The sequence below is a fragment of the Mustela putorius genome, unplaced genomic scaffold (assembly GCF_011764305.1).
Source record: "Mustela putorius furo isolate JIRA1106 unplaced genomic scaffold, ASM1176430v1.1 tig00003969_pilon_pilon_pilon, whole genome shotgun sequence".
NCBI lineage: Eukaryota > Metazoa > Chordata > Mammalia > Carnivora > Mustelidae > Mustela > Mustela putorius.
Window position 1 is genome coordinate 2,219,371 of NW_025422112.1, and position 20,415 is coordinate 2,239,785.

At 37.7% G+C, this 20,415-nt stretch overlaps 1 protein-coding gene across 5 annotated transcripts in view; it reads left to right on the top strand.

Moving 5' to 3' along the window:
- Positions 1 to 20,415, top strand: part of KHDRBS2 (KH RNA binding domain containing, signal transduction associated 2) — a 628,493-nt gene that overhangs the window by 369,950 nt on the left and 238,128 nt on the right. For all 5 annotated transcript variants that reach the window (XM_045070404.1, XM_045070405.1, XM_045070408.1 and 2 more), the window contains exon 5: positions 16,166 to 16,293. In XM_045070404.1, the coding sequence (XP_044926339.1) occupies positions 16,166 to 16,293 (128 nt within the window). The remainder of the gene's footprint in view (positions 1 to 16,165; positions 16,294 to 20,415) is intronic.

The following is a 20,415-nucleotide window of genomic DNA, read 5'->3' on the forward strand; positions in this document are numbered from 1 at the left end:
CTGCTGCTCTTGCTAACCCTTTCCTGACTTCTTTAGCTATCTTTTGTATTTCTAAACATTTTTGCACAATCGCATATTTTATGTAAACCTCGGGCTGCTATGTGTTCTGCTTTTCTATTTACTGGTCCTTGCCCTCGGTTTTCATTGTCTTTGTAAGTGCCTACGGTCATGTACACATAAATGCACACTGTACAGATACACAAGCATGTAAATGAACATGTGTAAGAATAACATGTAGTTACCTAGACACTCCCAGTATCAGTTGAGTTGTCTTCACATCTGCAGAAATGGAGTCAGGTTTTAAGTCCATTTGGAGATAAGAAAATAGATAGTTGAGGGGCACCTGGGTGGCTCAGTTGTTAAGTGGCTGCCTTCGGCTCAGGTCATGATCCCAGGGTCCTGGGATCGAGCCCCACATTGGGCTCCCTGCTGAGCTCCCTGCTTCTCCCTCTCCTGCTCCTCCTGCTTGTGTTCCCTCTCTTGCTATCTCTCTCTGGCAAATAAATTAAAAAAAAAAAAAAAAAGAAAAAAGATAGTTGAGAGAAGAAAGGTGACTTAGCCAAACTAGAGCTCAGAATTCCTATTTCCAGGCCCAGAAAGTATCCTATCCAATTTATACATTTATTTATATCACCTGCTAGCTAGTAGCAATTTATTAGTCAAACAGCTGCCGTACACGTTTTACAGAATTGTCAAACACACACGTCCTCCACCACCCGTAACACCACCACCAGCAGCAGCAATAATACCAGCTTGGCAACAAGGGCAATGTCACATCCTTGGATTTCTTTTTCTGTTTTCAGAAATAACACAGGGGGGTTCCTGGGATGCCTCAATCAATTGAGCGTCTGGCTTCTGCTCAGGTCATAATCCCAGGGTGGTGGGATTGAACCCCACGTCAAGCTCTTTGCTCAAATCTCCCCACTCTGCCCATCTCGCTGTTCATTCTCTCTCTCTCTCTCAAATAACTAAATAAAATCTTAAAAAAAAAAAAAACCCACAATGATTCAGAAGGACGGCCCCCATACACCCCATGATAATGTGGAGATCAAAGGACTTGGAGCTCTGATTCAGAAATCTATGGTCTTTTGACTGCAACGTGCTTAATTTCTAGAATAGGTCCAGGCTGACAGGTTCTCAGACCTGGAAGAAACTAAAAAAGGAATAATTTAACTGGGATAAAGATGAGGGATGTAAGGCATTTAAAATGTTTTTACCACGAAATCCTGGTTGTGATTTGCCTCACATTCATCATTTAACCTCTGAGTCTGCAAATGGGGGTAATAATCCTCCAACCCTCCATCATTCACCGAGGTGCCATAAAGATGAATTTGGTCTGCTCCTGATGCACTTACGGCCCCTGACAGATTGGCAGTGCATAACAGAGGAGCTTTCAGTAGAGTAGCCTCCTACCTCTTGTGATGAGCAAAGAAATAATTGGGTAGCACCATGATTTTTGAAGCTTGCATAAATTGTTTCACCTTGATGAATATTGTCTTTATTTCCTAGCATCATGCTATCAAAATAATACCCTGATTGGTTTTTTAATAAACTTGATTCTGAGAGCAGTTTTAGGTTCACAACAAAATTGAGCAGAAAGTGCAAAGAGTTCTCTTTTATCCCCCGGCCCCACATATGCGTAGCTTCCCCCACTGTCCACCTCCGTTACTGGAGTAGCATATTTGTCACAACTGATGAACCGACATCGACATGTTATTGTCCCCTAAAGTCTATCGTTTACATTAGGGTTCACACTTGGTGGTGTACATTCTATGGCTTCTGATACGTGTATAACAGAGTATTGCTATACATGAAATGTTTACCCTCCCCGCCCCCAAATTCATATGTTGAAAACCTAACCCCAAGATGATGGTGTTGGGAGGTGGGACCTTTGGGAGGTGATTAGATTATAGTGGTGGAAGCCGCGGGAATGGGATTAGTGTCTTTGTAGAAGAGACTCCAAGGAAAAAAGATGGTCTGTAAACTAGAGAAGGTAGGCCCTCACCAGACACTTAATCTGCTGGCACCTCGTTCTTTTCACTATTCTATAAAATAGTCTGACTGCCTTAAAAATACTCTGTGTTAGTGTCCCCTGGGTAGCTCAGTTGCTTAAGCAACTGCCTTTGGTTCAGGTCATGATCCCGGAGTCCTGGGATCGAGTCCCACATTTGGAGTCCCACATTTGGAGTCCCGGGATCAAGTCCCACATCAGGCTCCCAGCTCCATGGGGAGTCTGCTTCTCCCTCTGACCTCTCCTCTCATGCTCTCTCACTCTGTCTCTCTCTCTCTCAAATAAATAAAATCTTTAAAAAAAAAATCCTCTGTGCTCCACCCAGTCACCCCTTCCTCCCCTTTCTACCCCTGGGAACTACTGATCCTTTTATTATCTCCATAGTTTGCGTTTTCCGGAATGCCATATAGTCGGAATCAGATAGTATGTAGTCTAAAGCTGCTACAAGCATGTGTGCAGGCTTTTGGGCTGACCTAAGTTTTCAAATCCTTTTGTAAATACCAAGGAACAGGATGGCTGGATGGTATGGTAAATGTATATTTGCTTTCATAAGAAACTTCCAAACTGTCTTCCAAAGCAGCCGTACCATTAAGTATTCCCCCCAGCTATAAATAAAGGTTCTTATTGCTCCACATCCTTGTCAGAATTTAGTGTTATCAGTGTTTTGAATTTTTGTCGTTTTAATAGGTACATGGCCAAAAATTGTTTAAACTAAGAATTACCTACTGGTATATGATGCTGACCCTGCTTTCATATGCTTGTTTCTAATCTGCATTGTCTATTCATATTTTTTGTTTATTTTTTAATCAAGTTGCTTATTTTCTTATGATTGAGTTTTGAAGACCCACTGTGTATTTTGGATAACAGTCCTTTATCAGATGTGCTTTTGCAAATATTTTTTCCCAACCTGACTTGTTTTCTCTTTGTCTCAAAATCCTGATTGATTTTTTTAAATTTACCCTGCATTATTTTTCAGATTATTTATTAGCTTTCAAATCAGTATTTGCATTTGATTCCGATCACAAAACTTCTTTGTAGGGGCCCCTGGGTGGCTCAGTCAGTTAAACGTTCTAGTCTTGATTTCAGCTCAGGTCACGATCTCGGGATCTTTGAAAAGAAGGCATCTGCTTGTCCTTTTCCCTCTGCTCCTCCACCACTCTCTCTTTCTCCCTCTCAAATAAATAAATAAATTCTTTAAAAAAAAAACAAAACAAAACTTTCTTTGTAAAGCTTAGTTAAGCAGGAGTTGGCAATTCTTCCAGTATTTATTTGTATATGTAAATACAATTACATTCTAAATAGGATAAAACAGAAGATGAGATAGCTAGGAAGTTTGCTGGCATCCCAGAACTTCAGTTGTGTTGCAAATAATTTAGAGAAATAGCAAAAGCAATTTGGTGAGAGTTGAATTCCCTGCTTTCACACGCACACCTTCACTTATACACACATCAATACTTTAGAACAATAAAGGTCTTTAAAATAATAAAGTTATACAAGTATTGTTTAAGCATTGTAGAAGAAGATTGTATGAGAATCCCTCATATCAAAGTCTAAACTTCAATATGGCTGACTTGCAAGGATCAGGCTAATTAAGTTGAGAATTAAGTGTATTTTAGAAACCCATGAAAATCAAACCTCTTGGAAGAATGTTTTTGTTCGTTATAAAATCAAGATTTGGTTATGTATTTCTAATCTATAAATTGTCTGGAGGGTGATAAAGGAAAGAGAACCATAGATCTGCTCTGTACTTACTGATGCTTTGGAAGCAATATCCGTGATAGTGCAGAAGACAGCCAATTAATGGCTTTTGTGGTTTGCTAAATGCCTGAGTAAAGTTGAGGTGTTTAATAACCACAAAAGCCCTTTACTGCCACTAGAGTCCTAAGATTCCAGTAGCAATTCATATTCTTGACCAGCATTAAAGCTGGTACAACAAACCAGAGTGTAAATCTCTTTTTAAAGCATTTTCTTTCTCCCTCCAGAGGAGTGGTTGGTACTATTTTTTAATTTCTTTTTGTTTCAATGACTTTGCAGTAAAGAGGTACATGAAATGAGAAGGTTTGCAAAGCAAAGTATCATTTGAATATGTGTTTTGTGAAGAAATTATTACATAAAGAGACAAAAATACAGCTACATTTCCTTGTGCACACAGCACCCGAATCATCTGTATTTCGATCCTGCAGTAGGAAAGTAAAAATTGAGTAGTCTGTCCTCCTTTTGAGATCCATGGCAGACTTCTTCATGAGGAAGTCTTGTGGAGATAGCTCGGGCATTATTTAACTGAATTATTTTGACCACTTTTTTATTTTCTACAGAAATAGAGCCAGAAATGACTTGTTCAAAGGCCCGAATCTAGTTTAAGAGCAAAACTTGAATTCTGCCCTTATTCCAACCTTCATTGTCTCAGGTCCAGATGGCTCTAAAAGTCCCCTCCAGTAACTGAATTTCTGTAGAAGAAGTGAATGACATTCCCCTGACTTCAGTCCCTCATCCACATTCCTGAGTGATCCTTCCAAAATCTGTCCATGCGGATGCCATTCTGTGAGTACTCATTATCCTGAGACACAAACCTCCGCTCTTCCAACCTGCACTCTCCACACACCCTTCTACTGTCTACCTCAGACATGAGGCTTTAGGGAAATTGCTTTATTGACTATTCTACCCCATCACTTTTTTTCGTCACTTTTCATGACTTCATATGTTCTAATCTTCCTGGATCGTTCTTTTTCACCTCTACCAAATTTCCACCTTTCTTTCTGATCCCTAAATGACGTCATGTAAGGACATTTATGTTTCCTCTTATGAGAAACAGATCATGTCTTTTGCATTTATTTATTTATTTATTTATTTATTTATTTATTTAGTAAGCAGGGTTTTTAAAGACAAGCTATCCGTATGGGATAGAATCACATCACACTTTTAAAAAAATCCCAATTTAGAAGGGCTTCTTGGGGCACCTGGGTGGTTTAGTGGGTTAAAGCCTCTGCCTTCAGCTCAGGTCATGATCCCAGGGTCCTGGAATCGAGTCCTGCTTCAGGCTTTCTGCTCAGCAGGGAGCCTGCTTCCTCCTCTCTCTCTCTGCCTGCCTCTATGCCTACTTGTGATCTCTGCCTGTCAAATAAATAAATAAAATCTTTAAATAATAATAATAATAAATGAATGAATAAATAAAAATAAAAAGTCTCCTTGTTTACAAATAACATTTGCTTTCCTTTTTTAAGAATAGAGAGAGATGAGGGAAACACATCCACTATCTTTCTCATGCTGTCTCTTTAATAAATCTTTAAAAAAAGACAAACTACCAGTTATTTCACTTCCATTTAAAAACTATTCTATTATACTAAGAATAAAGCCAAGAAGAGCCAGCATGGTCTGCCTTCCGCCTACTTACCAGACCTCTCTCATGCTCACTAAATTCTTGACATATGTGTGCCAGAATTCTGTCCATTCCTTAAGGAGACTCAGCTTCTTCCTGGCTCATGGCCTTTGCTTTCCAGCCACCTGAGAGACTAGTGATTCAGATCCTTCTCTATAAGGCTTCTTTACACTCAGGTCTCAGTTCGTAGTATATCTCTTCAGGAAGGCTTTGCCTGACATCCCATCTAAACCAACCTTTCCAAGCAGCCCTCGGTCATGTTGCCCTCTCCCTTTTTATCATAGCATATTACCATCTGAAATGAGCTCACATTTTCCTGGTTCATTTTTTTGTGGTCTGTTTTCCCATTTTAGAAGATAAGTTCAAGGAGGGCCATTTTGTTCACTATATTTGCAGCACCTAGAACAAATATATAAACAAATAAGCATATTTTCTATATTAATACTGTAGTGGTACTATATTTAATAATAATATACTTTTCATGGAAGAATGCAATAGTCCCAGATGCTCCCTTCCTGGCTCCTGGCCTTGTAGGTTTGTACAAGTTCCGTAGAAATCCTGCTTTCTGTCCTTACCTGTGAGAGGTATGAGTCTGTGCTGATGGTAACCGAGGCAAAGGACAGAAGCATTGTAGATAGTATGAGGATGTTGTTTGATGCTGCAATTCATAGGAAATAAAGCAAAACTGAAGTTCCTTTGGCCGGTCTCCACCTCTTGAGAGCCCATAATGTCTCCCATTGGGATGAAAACAAACCCAAGCATAACCTTCATTACAGAACATAGAACTAATGTTGTTGGATCCCAGAGCATGTTCTTTATAGAACAATTAAATGGTTGCCTTCTTTCAATCAAAGTTTGCAGAATAAATCTTAAAAGAGAGTGAGAAAGGGATGAGGGAAAGTTATTTATTTTAGGATTTTATTTATTTACTTATGAGAGAAAAAGCATGAGTGGGGGGAGAGGTGGAAGAAGATGGAGAAACAGGCTCCCTACGGAACAGGAAGCTGGACGTGGGGCTTGATCCCAGCCCCCTGGGATCACAACCTGAACCCAAGGCATACACCTAACCGACAGAACCGCCCAGGCTCCCCATGAATGCTAATTCTTAATACTACTACACCCTTGGTTTTGATGAAAGGGCTTGACAGACACGAGTAATTTGGTAGGGAAACCGAATGGTCTTGAAGTACCTGATATTGGACGTGATTCCAAGAAAGCAGGCATTACCTTTCCTCTTTCAGATGCAGGGTTAGAGATGGAAGAGATCCAAGAAATATTCCTGAAAGGAGCCCTGGAAATGGCCCATCAGTCCCATGTTTTTTGAGAGGATCTAGTGGCTTCCAGCAGCGAATCCTTTCTACAAAAAGATTGGTTCAGACAACCTGTGGTATATGTTCATTGTGTGGAGAAGGAGAGGGGGCTGCCTGACTTAGTGGATTCCAGTGCCCCTGAGGAGCACCATGTAGATGGCAGGTGGGATTAGGGAATCTTGGGAGAAGTTTGAGAACAGAGAGGTGTGCTGTCCCCCTTCAGAGGAGAAGCCAGCATGCTGGCTGCTCTGCACGGGCCCATGGCAACAGAGAACCCAAGTCATCGTTGCTCGACAATCTGCCCAACACAGAGAGGATGCAACTCAAGACCCATTCAGAGGCAGAACAAACCCACCCACAGATTAGTGAATACATCTTAGAGTCCATTAAAGAGCCTTAGTCAGTTGAGGAAGAGAAATCCAGCCAAACAATTCAACAGAGGTTTTTTTATTGATGCAGAAGCAGTGGAAGCAAGGAAAGGAAGAAAGGACGTGCACCTCACTCCTCTAACTCTAAACCCGTGTTCTTTTACACCTTGCAATTCTAATTTACTTCATGAGGATATGTGAGAACTTTCACATCATATTTTGATGCATCTTCCAATACTCCTTCATTGTATTGCACTCATATATCACAAGTCAATTCTTCAGATACTGACCAGGGAGCTAAAGTCTTTCATCAGGTGTGTGTTGGCTTCCTCTCCCGAGTACTTGGTAGCGGAGCTTCCAATACAGCGTTTGGAAAAGCAGCACTTTAATTATTTGTAAAGACTACTCTACTGTAATACCATTACATATTCAGGAAGGATACCATGGCAAGGATTTTTTAAAGGATTAAATGTGGAAGGAACTGGTAGCTGCAAGCCAAACAAAAGGATAACTTTAAACAAAAGAAAAAAGGGGGCATGTACAGCATATTTTATACTCAAAAAAGCTTCAAAAAAGTTGCCATGGCTGAGTAGGATGTTGTTTTCCTGGTTAAAAAACACAGAAGAAATCATTACAGTATTTTCATTTGGAGAAAAACAAAAAAATACTTCTAGGAGAGATTTTTCTCATGAGCCACCTATATACTCTTCTTAGTTAATACTTTTCTATCTAAAACAGAAATGTAAGGGCACCTGGATGGCTCAGTCAGTTAAGCGTTTGACTCTCAATTTTGGCTCAGGTCAGGATCTCAGGGTCATGGGATAGAGCCCCTTGTCGGGCTCTGTGCTCGGTACAGAGTCTGCTGGACATTCTCTCCCTCTCTCTCTGTCTGATGCTCCGCCTACTTGTGATCTCTCTGTCAAATAAATAAATCAATCTTAAAAATAAATAAGTAAATAAAACAGAAATGTAGAATTCGACATTCTACATAAAAAGGTGGCAGCTACTAAAAACATTTTTATAATATCAGGAATAAATTATTATTTAAGTCAACAAAAAGAAAAATGAATTGAGCATACACTGATTCAGAGCATATTAAGGAGGCTTCTCTCCTTGCCTAGAAAGAACGTTTCATGAACAGGTGCAGAGATCTACTCATCTGGAGGGATTTAGGCCTGTGGTTCAGGGACGTTTTTCCACTGTGTCTCCAACACCAACATCGATGTCTGGAACTTGCATGCTGCTCAGAAATACACTGAATAAATAAAATGATGATTTTTTTTTAAGATTTTATTTATTTATTTTACAGACAGATCACAAGTAGGCAGAGAGGCAGGCAGAGAGGGGGAGGGAGGGAAGCAGGCTCCCTGCTGAGCAGAAAGCCCGATGCAGGCCTTGATCCCAGGACCCTGGGATCATGACCTGAGCTAAAGGCAGAGGCTTTAACCCACTGAGCCACCCAGGTGCCCCCAAAATGATTTATTTAGCAAAACTCCATTAAGCACTTAAAAAAATCTAGTTGGTTAGGTGCATTACTATCTTAATATGTAAATTTTCTATGTCTGGGTGAAGTCCCAGAATTACAAGGTTATTAATAAAAAATCACCCACATGTACCATAGTCTATCAACTATGCAAAGAATAATGTTTTTCATGCATGGAATTTGCACTCTTCTCTAAATGTATCCTTATCATGATGATTTCTCTGTTAAAAAGAGTTTGGATCCATTGGATTGATGGTTCCAAACAGAACATTAGTTCTGTGTTAGCCTAGAGTTTGTTTGGTTTTTGTCTTCATAAATTAAGGTAGATATATGCCAAAGTATTGAATCAATGCCTATTTCAACTTAAAATTCAGAAAGAGCTCCTGTCTCATGTGTGCAGTAAAGTTGCCAAGGAATTTTGCTGAAGAAAATAGGGTTATTTTGGCTCTATTTAAATAAATGGAACTTGGTATTTTTAGAATGACAATCCAAATCTTTCATTTGCCATTATTTAAATATTTATCTCCTACCCTAAATCTGAATCCTTTAGTGCTCAATCAAAAGGTCTTGGCTCCTAGAGCTCATCTATCAGTCACCAGTGTTTGCAAATGTTTAATAAAATAAGATAGAAAATAAGTCAACTGTCCTGCAAAATAACTGCCTGAAATCTATATAGATATTGTCTTATTTGATGATTTTTATGTAGTGCACAATATGAGTTGGTTATGGGGAAAAATGAGAAAGCTTTCTTGAGTGACAGAAATTGTCTTCACTAGCAGTTCAAGATACAAAGTGCACGTTTTTACTTTGTGATATCTACATCTTTTGGCGAACAAGCTTTATAAAGCCTTTATCTAGACCTTATGCAGAGTCATGCACCAAACAGATTCTTAATAAATCTGAATCGACTGTTCTTTGACCACATTTTGTTAATGAGGTTTCCTGGTACCTGGGCTGATTAAAACTCACCCCGTGTTGGCTAAGCGCTGTTATCTAATAGCCTAAGATGTTTTGCTAAATAATATCCAGCACAGCACTAGTTGTTTTCCGAAAGAGCTTCCTACCCAGTCTAATTCAGCTACAGATTTGATATTGGCACAGGACCCATTACCTCCCAGACTTTCTTGTTTATTACTCTGGTGAAAGTGCCCTAACCTAATTGTTTGTAGGGGCTGAGGAAATCCCAGGTCTCTTTGTCATGGCCCAGCCAGGTTACAGTCTGCATTTCATTCTCCCCTGATGTCATCTGACAGTCTTGGCCTTGGTAGAGCTGAATATACGTTCACATGTTACCAGTGGTTATAATCACAGTTTTAAATGTGCAGCACCAGTGCCCATCAGGGTCTGAGAGGAGGGAATTTGGCAGGAGAATGGTCCCTTACTGTGCCCCCAGGTAGCCTATCTACACCTGGCATCACCTGGCATCTATAGGCAAGTGAAATAATCTTCCCAATTTGTATGTGGGCATCATGCCATTGTAACAGATGGACATGAGTGTATGTAACTGGGAAATTATGCATATACATTAAATATGCAGACTATGAGCATGAGTCCTTTCTAGGAACATCCAAACATCTGTCTGCTCTGAGCTTTTGTGTATATTGTTTACACCATATGCCGTCACAGTGGGAGGGCCTTGTCGGAAAGGCAAAAAGGAGCACGCATGAATTTCAGGGAAATTATTTCATAGGGCTAATTTGCCTCATCCTGAGCAAAAGGAACATGTAACAAGTATTGTGAATATCTTTTTTATTATTTCAAGGGGGCGATTTTTAAATTTTGGAGGCAAACAAGCAACATTTTTGGACATTATAGGAAAAATAAAATTAAAATTTGAATCAATCCTAAAAATGTTTTTGTATATGTGTGTGTTATTTAAGCCTTGATAGATTCATTTAAAAGTTCAATGTTTCAATCCCTTCTATCTGAAACAAAGCTGCAGATCAAACCCATCAGCATTTGTAAAGCGCCTTATAACTCATCTTCAAGGCAAAGGGTATTTTTAATGTGTGTATGATTTATTTTTAATGTGTGTATGATTTATTTATTGCTGGTATACCCAAAGCTGTAAAGCATTCTCTATTATTTGAAGTGTAAAATCCCAGTAATTTTGAATCTTATCTAAAATAATATTAACGTTCATCTGTAAGTATAACTCATTTTCTTCGAGACATTTATTTTCTTCTTTCTTTAAAATATGGGTAAGTTTTATTTAAAAAATTTTGTAATATTTCTGTTTCACATACCAGTTAAATACATAAGATTTTATTTTTATATTTATTATTTTATGAATTATAAATAATATGTTTATATCATGTTTGTTAAAATGTTGATTTTATTATTTATTTATCTCAAATGACTGGAAATTATTTTTTCCATTTTTGTTCATCCTGAATTGTCATAACTTAACCTTTCTTGGTCCCTTATGAACTTTTTCACATGCTTAGGGAATTATTTTTCTATCTCTATCTCTTTCTCTCTCAAAGGTCTTTTAATATCAAATAGGAAATAAAAAATACTAAAATAAATATAAATGCAAGTTATCATAATTACTACTTATAAACTTATATCTTTACTTTTCAGTGAATGTATGTGCTAGCTAATTGAGTGCTAACATTAAAAATGCCATAAAACTACAACCACCCATTCATAGTATAATTATTTTATGACTGCAGAACCTTAGAACTCAGTACCACTCAGATGAACTATGTGGTGATATTTTTTTTTAATAAGATAACATTTATAAGGTAAATTTGGAATATTTTGTTTACTTGTATCTTTAAGGTTCTATATAACTGGAAAAAATGATTTTATATAACTGAAGCATCAGCAAAACATGCCATAATTAAATGTTCAACTGGATATACTATTTTCAGGTAGACTCATGTTCTAGTTATGAAAGATTAATTCAAAATTAGATCTGTGCTTACTGAAGACTGGAAAAAGCGCTATAATATAAAATTACAGATTTAGGGTTTAGAAAATTATATTTATGTTATAAAAATAATCCACAGAATATATTCAGCCTAGAAAATATTTAGTATCAACTACCCTTACCTGTGGGCATTAAAAATGTTCTCTTCCATATTTATTTGCAACATGTAGATGCTTCATTACTATAAATGCAGTGGTGTATATATTTTGAGTATCTAATTAGAAGAACCTGAGTTTATTAAATGACCTTGTCTTTTAATATTTAATAATCCACATACTGTAGTTAATAAGTTAACTGACATCTTCAGTGATACAAATTTACATTAATAGTATGTTTAGAAAATTTTTATCACTGCATTATTTTACTAATCTCTTATGCAATCTTTGTGCTAATATTCTATTATCACAAATATGTGCGGATGACATTCTGATTTACTCTCCCAACCCAGATCTGAATTTCTAAGATAACCCTTAATGTCACTTTGACATTTTAAACCTTAGGTAATTGAAATCAACTACAAGGGGTGCCAGGATGGCTCAGCTGGTTAAGTGTCTACCTTCAGCTCAGGTCATGATCCCTGGGTCTGGGATTGAGTCCTGCATCTGGCTCAAGTCTGAATTACCTCTCCCCCTGCCACTTCCCCACACTGAGCATGCTCTCTCTCTCAAATAAATAAAATCTTTTTTAAAAAGACCAAATACAAATTCTCTACCTCTAAGCCTTTTTTTCCCCCTAATTTCTTCTTTTATCTGGTTAATGTTCTACTTCTAGTCATCTCTACAGTTAAAAATGTCTTTTGTCCCTACCTTTCCCAATCATATCATTCACTTACCAGTAGAAGACTCCTAAATTTTTTTGTGGTTGCCCGTATTCTCTCTCTCTTAACGCACCACACACCTGCACACACAGATTTTCATTCTTGCTGCAGTTTACCTGAGCCAACCACATTGTTCTGGTCTCCTGCCCAAGATATGGCTTGTGTCTGTCCACTCCATGACTCTTTCATATTGTCCTATTAAGTGAACTGTCAAAAAAATTGCCATTCATTGCCAATCATTGGCAATATGCCATTCATTTTCTTAAAAAATATCAATTACTACCGTTTTTGGTAATCAATAACCAGTTTCATGTTTAATCCGTATCTAACCATTTTTAAGTAAGAGAACAGCAAGTACTACAACTTAATCAGATTATAAGTTCTGTTGAACAAAATAAGCTCCACCAGCATTAACGTTAATACATTTATCAAAGCTCTCAGCTTTGTAATCTTAAGAACTTGGTTTTGTCAACACTTTGTATATCCATTGATACCAAATTGGGATTATACACATAAGGATTTTGATAGGGAAAATGTTCTTGTAACAAAAATAAATAAATAAATGAATGAATAAATAAATAAATAAAGGAGCAAAGGAAGACTGGGAAGCCCTCACATCACAATATCTGACCTAAAGGAAAGAGAAGTGGAAAGGCCTAGTCTCTTCTAGTGCAATGACATTAAAACCAAGTTCAGGGGAGCCTGGGTAACTCAGTCAGTTGTGTTCAACTCTTGGCTTCTGCTCAGGTCATGATCTTGGGGTTGTGAGGTTGAGCCCTGTGTCAGGCCCCATGCTTGGTGGGGAGTCTGCTTGAGATTCTCTCCCCTCCTCCAGTTTTTTTCTCCCCCATCTAAAATAAATAAATTAATTAATTAAAAAAAAAAACAAAAACACAGCAAGTTCAGTAAGGCAGTCAGAGAATCCTTGAGGCACAGACCGAGGCGTCCCGTGACTCCCCGGAATGGCCCTCTTTTAGCATTTTGACTATATCTGGTCATTGACTAGGAGTTGCTCGTAGGGAGCATGGCCTTGAGAGCAAGAAGATTTCAGAACAGAGCAACGGGGATTCCTAGTCAATTACATCTGTAGGTAGAGGCCTGTTCTTTTGACCACCACAACCCTGGAAGATGGTCATTTCTTTAAACAGGATATGTAGCTAGGTTCATAGAAAGATGGTCATTTCTTTAAACAGAATATGTAGCTAGGCTCATAGAAAACTTGATTGTATATCAACAATAGCTGTTTTGCTTACACAAAGAATTAACCCACAGTGTCAGATATTCATGTCAGTAAGATGAAGATTTTCTTCCTGTCAGCAGGTTTCTGTCTAGACACTAAATTCCAATCTGCAGATGGATCAGTGAACACCGACTCTGAATAAAGTATTTTAAATAGACATTTCAAACTCTAGTGACACTAGGGTATGACATTAGCTATATTTACCACCAGATGAGGGCTATACCTACCCCAAGAAATGTGTAGCTCACACCTGGACCTACACACCCTCCTTCGGACAGGAAAGGAGAAAGCCTGCTGAAGTAAGCCTCTCCGACTGGTCTCTCGTGTTCCACGCTGGTCAGCCCCCTCTAGATTTGTTAGCTTTTGCATAAAACAAACCACCAGAATGCTGGCTTAATGCACCCCTTTATTATTCCCATTCTGGGAGCAAGAAGGTGAATTGTTTTTTCAGTCTTCATCCACTTGACTCATGTTGGATGGTCTAGGATGACCTCACTCTCATGTTTGGGAACTCAGATGGGATGGTAAGAGGGAAGGGGTGGCTGGAGCCTCTCTCCACATGGTCTCTCTTTATCCAGAAAGCCAGCATGGGCTTCTTTACCTGGAGGCATATGTCTCAGTGACAAGAAAGGGCAAGTTCCAGAGTATGGAAGCACCTTTCAAGTCTTTGCTTTTGTCACCTGTCTTCTTGTCCAATTGGCTAAGACAAATCACATGGATAATACCAGAGTCAGTGTAATGGGATCTCTCTAAGGTATGGATGCAGGGAGGTCTGATCAAATTGGGAATTATTCTTTCATATTGTCTGATTAATACGTTTGCCCTCCCTGCCCCTTATTTCCTCCCCAGCCTCCTCCTCCCCCTCTTCTTTATGAGTATCCGATACATGAGACGACATCTACATTATTACATTTTCTGATTCTAGCATAAAAGTAGAATTTACATATATTGGATTCATCTCCAATGTCTTAGTTTTTCAATTTCAGGGTTGCCAACAATGAAAATCTATCTTGTTTTACAGTTAATAAGGACCCTGAGAGTTCATGGATCTTCTTCAGATAAGAAAACAAAATGATTCCCCTTACCAATTGGGACTATTACATCAGGAAATTACAGAATTAGTATTTCATTTTAATGATGGCTGGCCAGTTCACTCAGAAGTAGCAATTCGTCCCATTCCCTGATCCTAAGGAAATAATAGACATGTTTATTCTTCAGTTTGGTGGTTGCTTGAATGTGAAAATTAAGAAGTAGAAGTGGAATATATATATATTACAGTGGAAACTGTAATTTTCTACTGTATAGCTCTCTGTCAGCCAAGTGTGCTGAGCCCATTACGAGATGCTGAAGAGGATGAACATGAAAGCAACATGTTAAAAATAAGAAGATAAATACTTTGGAGTGACTAGTACTTCTGCTTGTAATCAAGGCAATTTTTGGAGCATGACGTAAAGCTGTGCATTAGAAATCCTTGTAGGCTGAATGCATCCCTGCCTTTTTCTGAACAGAAGTGGGTGGGTAAGGATACAAAGTATTTAGTTAATATTACTGTAACACATACATGCTGAGCTAAACCGACAACATTGGTAAGAGGATATATTTGTGTTTGGGGGCACACAACTGGGCTTCAAACATCATTTCTGTCAGCCTTCCCTTTACAGATATTTCTAGTGTCCACTTCTAGGCCTTTCTTCAGCACTAGCAAATCCACTACCATGATTTCACTTAAACATATATTTAGAAAAAGAATTTAATCAGTGGCCATTTGGTAAAAATAACCAATTTTTCAATTTTGTACTATTCAAGCAGGGGTATTGTATGGGGGGTGTGGGGGTGTGTGTTAATAAAAGGAGAGACAAGTAAGACTGATACTTGTTTTTTAAAGAGTATTCATTGTTAGGGACTCCAATCATTTCTTTGGGCCCATTAAAATGATGGACATATTTCCACACTAATGAAAGATAAAGTGCCTTTGACTTTGACTGAATCTCTGGTTGTTGCTGTGAAATTTACCTTTCACTGTGGCTATCTTTCCATCATCCCAATGCTAGAACGCCAGAAATCCCTTATTTTTAAGTATTGTCCGTCAGGTTGTTTGGTTGGATCACGCAGCTTCTCAGTTGTATGAAACTTTGCTCTGTGGTTTGTCTTTCTTTATGATTTTAACACAGCGTCTGCTCCGGGCCTTGAGACCACCCCTTTTTGGTTTATGCATCAGGAGGTGTTTGAGACTCATGCAGCCATCACAGTTTACACATACCATCCCAGGAGAGCTGTTTTTCAGTATTCCTTATGCTAATCACCACTTTGGTATATTCCACGATTTTGTTCTGTATTGCTGTCTTTCCTTTTCTGGCTAATACATCAAGTGATATCCCAGCACATTTCATCTGATTTCCTGCTGAGTACTTCCTTGATAAAAGAAGCAACTTCAATTTCTCTATATAAAAATAGGAATTTAAAGTATATACACTTTCTACATCACTTTAGATTTTCATATACAAGACTCCAGAAAATGGATGAAAAATGTCCTTTTGTATTGTTTTTGTTCAGCTCTAAGAACCCCCCATTCCCCATTTTAACTCATCAGGTCCTGTTTTTTTTTTTTTGTTTTTGTTTCTCTAGGACTACAATGATGAGATTCGTCAGGAACAGCTACGTGAATTATCTTACTTAAATGGCTCAGAGGACTCTGGTCGTGGCAGAGGCATTAGAGGCAGAGGGATCAGAATAGCTCCCACAACCCCTTCAAGGTACATTAGCTCTTACTTGAAATAAATTAACAGCAAACACGGATGGCAAGCCTTTGCCGACCTGCCCAGTGCCATGGTCACAGGTAGGAATAAACAACAGTGGCCACCACAATAAAAACCATGACAGTGGATGCTTATATAATGCATAAGCACTTTCATAAATTAACTCACCAAGCCTTCCATACCAGGCTTAAGTATCATTCACAGGTGACAGATTGAGGTACAGAAAGGTGTAAAGAATTTGCCCAAAGTTTCATAAGTGGTCTGACTCTAAAATTTCCAGGTAGGGCTCTTAACAACTATCCCAAGAAAATAAGAGGCATAAACCTGAGACTTTCTTCTTTGTGGTTCTGTGCTCAGGATTAGAGCATGCAGATGATACAATTCTTTGCCTTTTTTGAACCAGGATGATCTTGCATGAAGAGAAAGTTAAAAATGTGTCTGTGCCTTAAGTGGCCCTTGAATTGATAGTCTTTCTGGGTAGGTAGAGAGACAGGGATGAGGAGCTAGGAAGATAGATGTTTAGATAGATAGGGAGAAAATATCTGCGCCACTAGTCCAGAAAGGCATACTTCTTATATGGCTGATGGTAAGAGTATTGAAAATTCAGGTACATTTGACTTTGGAATGCCTTTGGTCAGCAGAGAGGATTTTATTTGATATTATTCACTTCACACACACACACACACACACAAAATTGGGATCTTTCTGCACCAGAATTTGTTTTGTATGATTCTGAATTACTCCAGCTTTCAATAGAAAGCATTGGTTTGTGAAGAGGTAAAGCAAAAAATACTCATAGCCTTCACACTGACTGTGTAATTCAGTCATTCTCTCTACCCTGTTAGAGTTGGCCTTCAAATCTCTCAAGGATATAGATCTAGAATATTATTTCATACACTGCATAGAAATCATCATTAGAGATTTTAGGATACTTTGCTGATTCAATTTATTTAATAAATTATGCCCCAAATATTGTCAGCCACCAGTGTCAAAAATCAGTTTTAACATTTAAACCATAAACTTCTCCATTTTGCAGTTAATCAGAAAAAAAATGATAAATATCCAAGTAAAATACAAGGCAATGGCTATTTAAAAATAAAATGTGTCAATTCTGAAAATTACATTTAACTAAAGGAAAACTTCTTAAAATCTTCCAGAGATTATTACATTTTTTATCCCCAAAGATGAACATAAGTGCTCTCTAATGCTAATTAGCTAATTATTGCTAAAAATTAATGTGACATAACTTTTTTTATGGACATACTTTTATGGAATCAGTCTTTTATAAAATCTTGTACATTTCTAAGCTCATCATGATGGGTTGTGAAATGATATCGTTACAGGTAATCTTAAATTGATTAAATCATGTGCCTTAAATAATGGAACTGTCACTTTTGTAATTCCCAAAATGCCAAGTTTTATATGGTGTAACCTAGTATATATTGAGATTTATATAGTGTAACCTAATATATATTTAGAAAGTCTACAGATGGGGAACAAGTTTTTTCTATTCTATATTCCTTGAAATTAGGACCATTTCTTAAAAAATACATTAACTAACTTTTGAGATTATAAATTCGTATTAATATATTTTATTTTGCTATTGATGCTCCTTAATGTATCATTATGTTTCAGAATTTCAGCAGACCATATAAGATTCAATTTCAGTACAGTTTCATTCTAAAATATTAATATTTATGGTTTAATAAAGAATAGTGCATTGTGGTCTAGTTTTTTAAGTGTGCTAGAAAAAAAGTGTTTGAAAGTTTTGCTTTTTAAGAACACATATATCATACAAATCTGATACTACCTAATGTTGAAATTTAAACCTCACTTCAATGCTATATTGATATCATTAATATATTAACGTTAATGATAGTAAATGGACCAGAATTCTGCTGTCTTCTATTTCAAACCACATGATGGAAAGTATCTACAGTTAAAAAAGAATAAGGAAACAGCTTTACAAAACAGAAGATCATATTGATTAGGAAGCTCTTGAAAACATGAGTTAATGGAAGCTAATTTGTATATGCTTAGGAAATTATGACTTTATTAAGTCATTCAATTACACTTATATAAGAATGGTGTCTGGGATATTTGAAAACTTCTATAATAATTTATTGGAAATATATTTAATTAAAGAAATTTTCATTTCAATAAATATAGGTATAAAAACTAATCTTCCAGTAATTGTGCATACCACAGAACAAAGCATTATGTCTATATATTATAATAATTTATAGTACATAATTGAAGAATTAGGATATTTGACATCTCTGACACACATTATCACTATATATTGATTGAGAGCAAACTGAGGAAAATAAAACATTAGGGGCGGATTTTGGAGGCTTTTGTTTACTACGATGAGAATTAATACATAGCACTAATGCAGTTTGTGAAAGACGGGGAGTAGTCATACTTGTTTCTAAGGAAGACTATTCAGTCTTCACTGTAAGTGAGAGAGAAGAATTAAAGCACTCAAAGAGAGACAAACAGAAAGACACTGACTTATGGCAGGGAAGCCAGTAAGAAGACGCTATTATCCAAGACAGAAATGAACTCCTTGGACTGTAGAGATATAGGACTAGCTTAGAGATTAGAATTTATAGGAATTAGTGCCCAATTAGATGTCGGAGAAGAAAAAATATTTGGCCCACGACAAGGATAACTCTCTGATGTCTAACCTAGTTAGGGATGAATGATATCATCCACTAAGATTAGGTGGAGAACCAATTTAAACAAATAATAAAATTATTCCTATAATTAATTCAAGGACTGTGGATTGCTCGTGTGACCTTAGCAGGTGACTTGTACCTTCTGTGTAACTTGGTACTCAACCTTTAAAGTATCTCAGGAATAACTACATAACAACGTCATCAAGGTTTTAAAATTAGATAATACATATAAGGCAGTGGTTCCCAAACTGATCTGCACACAAATCCCTGAGAGATTCCTGCCGTTTGAGATTGTGATTTAATTGGCCTGGTCTGGAATTTAGAGTTTTTCACAGTCTTCGGGAGATTCTAAATATTTCATATGCCTCAGTTTAACTTTTTTTTTTTTATGATTTTATTTGTTTATTTGACAGAGAGAAATCACAAGTAGATGGAGAGGCAGGCAGAGAGAGAGAGAGGGAAGCAGGCTCCCTGCTGAGCAGAGAGCCCTATGCGGGACTCAGATTCCAGGACCCTGAGATCATGACCTGAGCCGAAGGTAGCAGCTTAAACCACTGAGCCACCCAGGCGCCCCCTTCAGGAGATTCTAATAGACCCTTGAAAGAACCTCCAATATGAGACATATAATCCAGGGTATGGCATGTGTTAGAAAGGAAACAGGTAATAGTCATCATTAGTGTTAGAGAATGCAAGAGTCCAAAGAAGGTGTTTTCCAGCTAGTTATCAATGCACAGTGACATATGTAATAAGTGCAGTGGAATGGGGACTGTTTGGGTTTGGAAACAGGTAGGTTACTGTTAATCTCAGTCAAGATAATTTTCAACAAAGTGGGTAGGCAATAACTAGATTGTATTCAAAGACTTTCAAGAAATCAGAAAAATGAAGGATACTGTAGTGTAGATTCATCCAGGAATGGTATCCTAAAATAGGTGATGTGAGACTTCAGCTGAATCGGAGAAGACAGATGTGAGATTAAAATTCAAAGGAAAGGAAACAGCCTATAAGAGGTGTTGAGTCAGATTCAGGAGACAGGTTTCTAGGGTTGTGTCTGGGACATAACTGAGGGAGGAATAGGGTGAGAAATTACGTTTGTGTGAGCATCATTTTCTTTTTATTTTACTTTTATTTTTATTTATTTATTTTTTAGAATGAGAGCTTGAGTGGGGAGAGGGGCAGAAGGAGAAGGGAGAGAGAGAATCTCAAGAACACCCCCTGCTGAGCACAAAGCCCCACATGGGACTCAATCTTATGAACCTGAGATCATGATCTGAGCCAAAATTATGAGTCTGTGCTCAACTTACTGAGCCACCCGGGGGCCCTGAGCATCCTATAATTTTAAAGCAGGAAGAATTGTTACAGATTCAGAGATTCGATTTTACCCATTAGGGAAAAAAAAAAAAATCCACCTTAAGCCTCGGGAGTTAGTTATACGACTTAC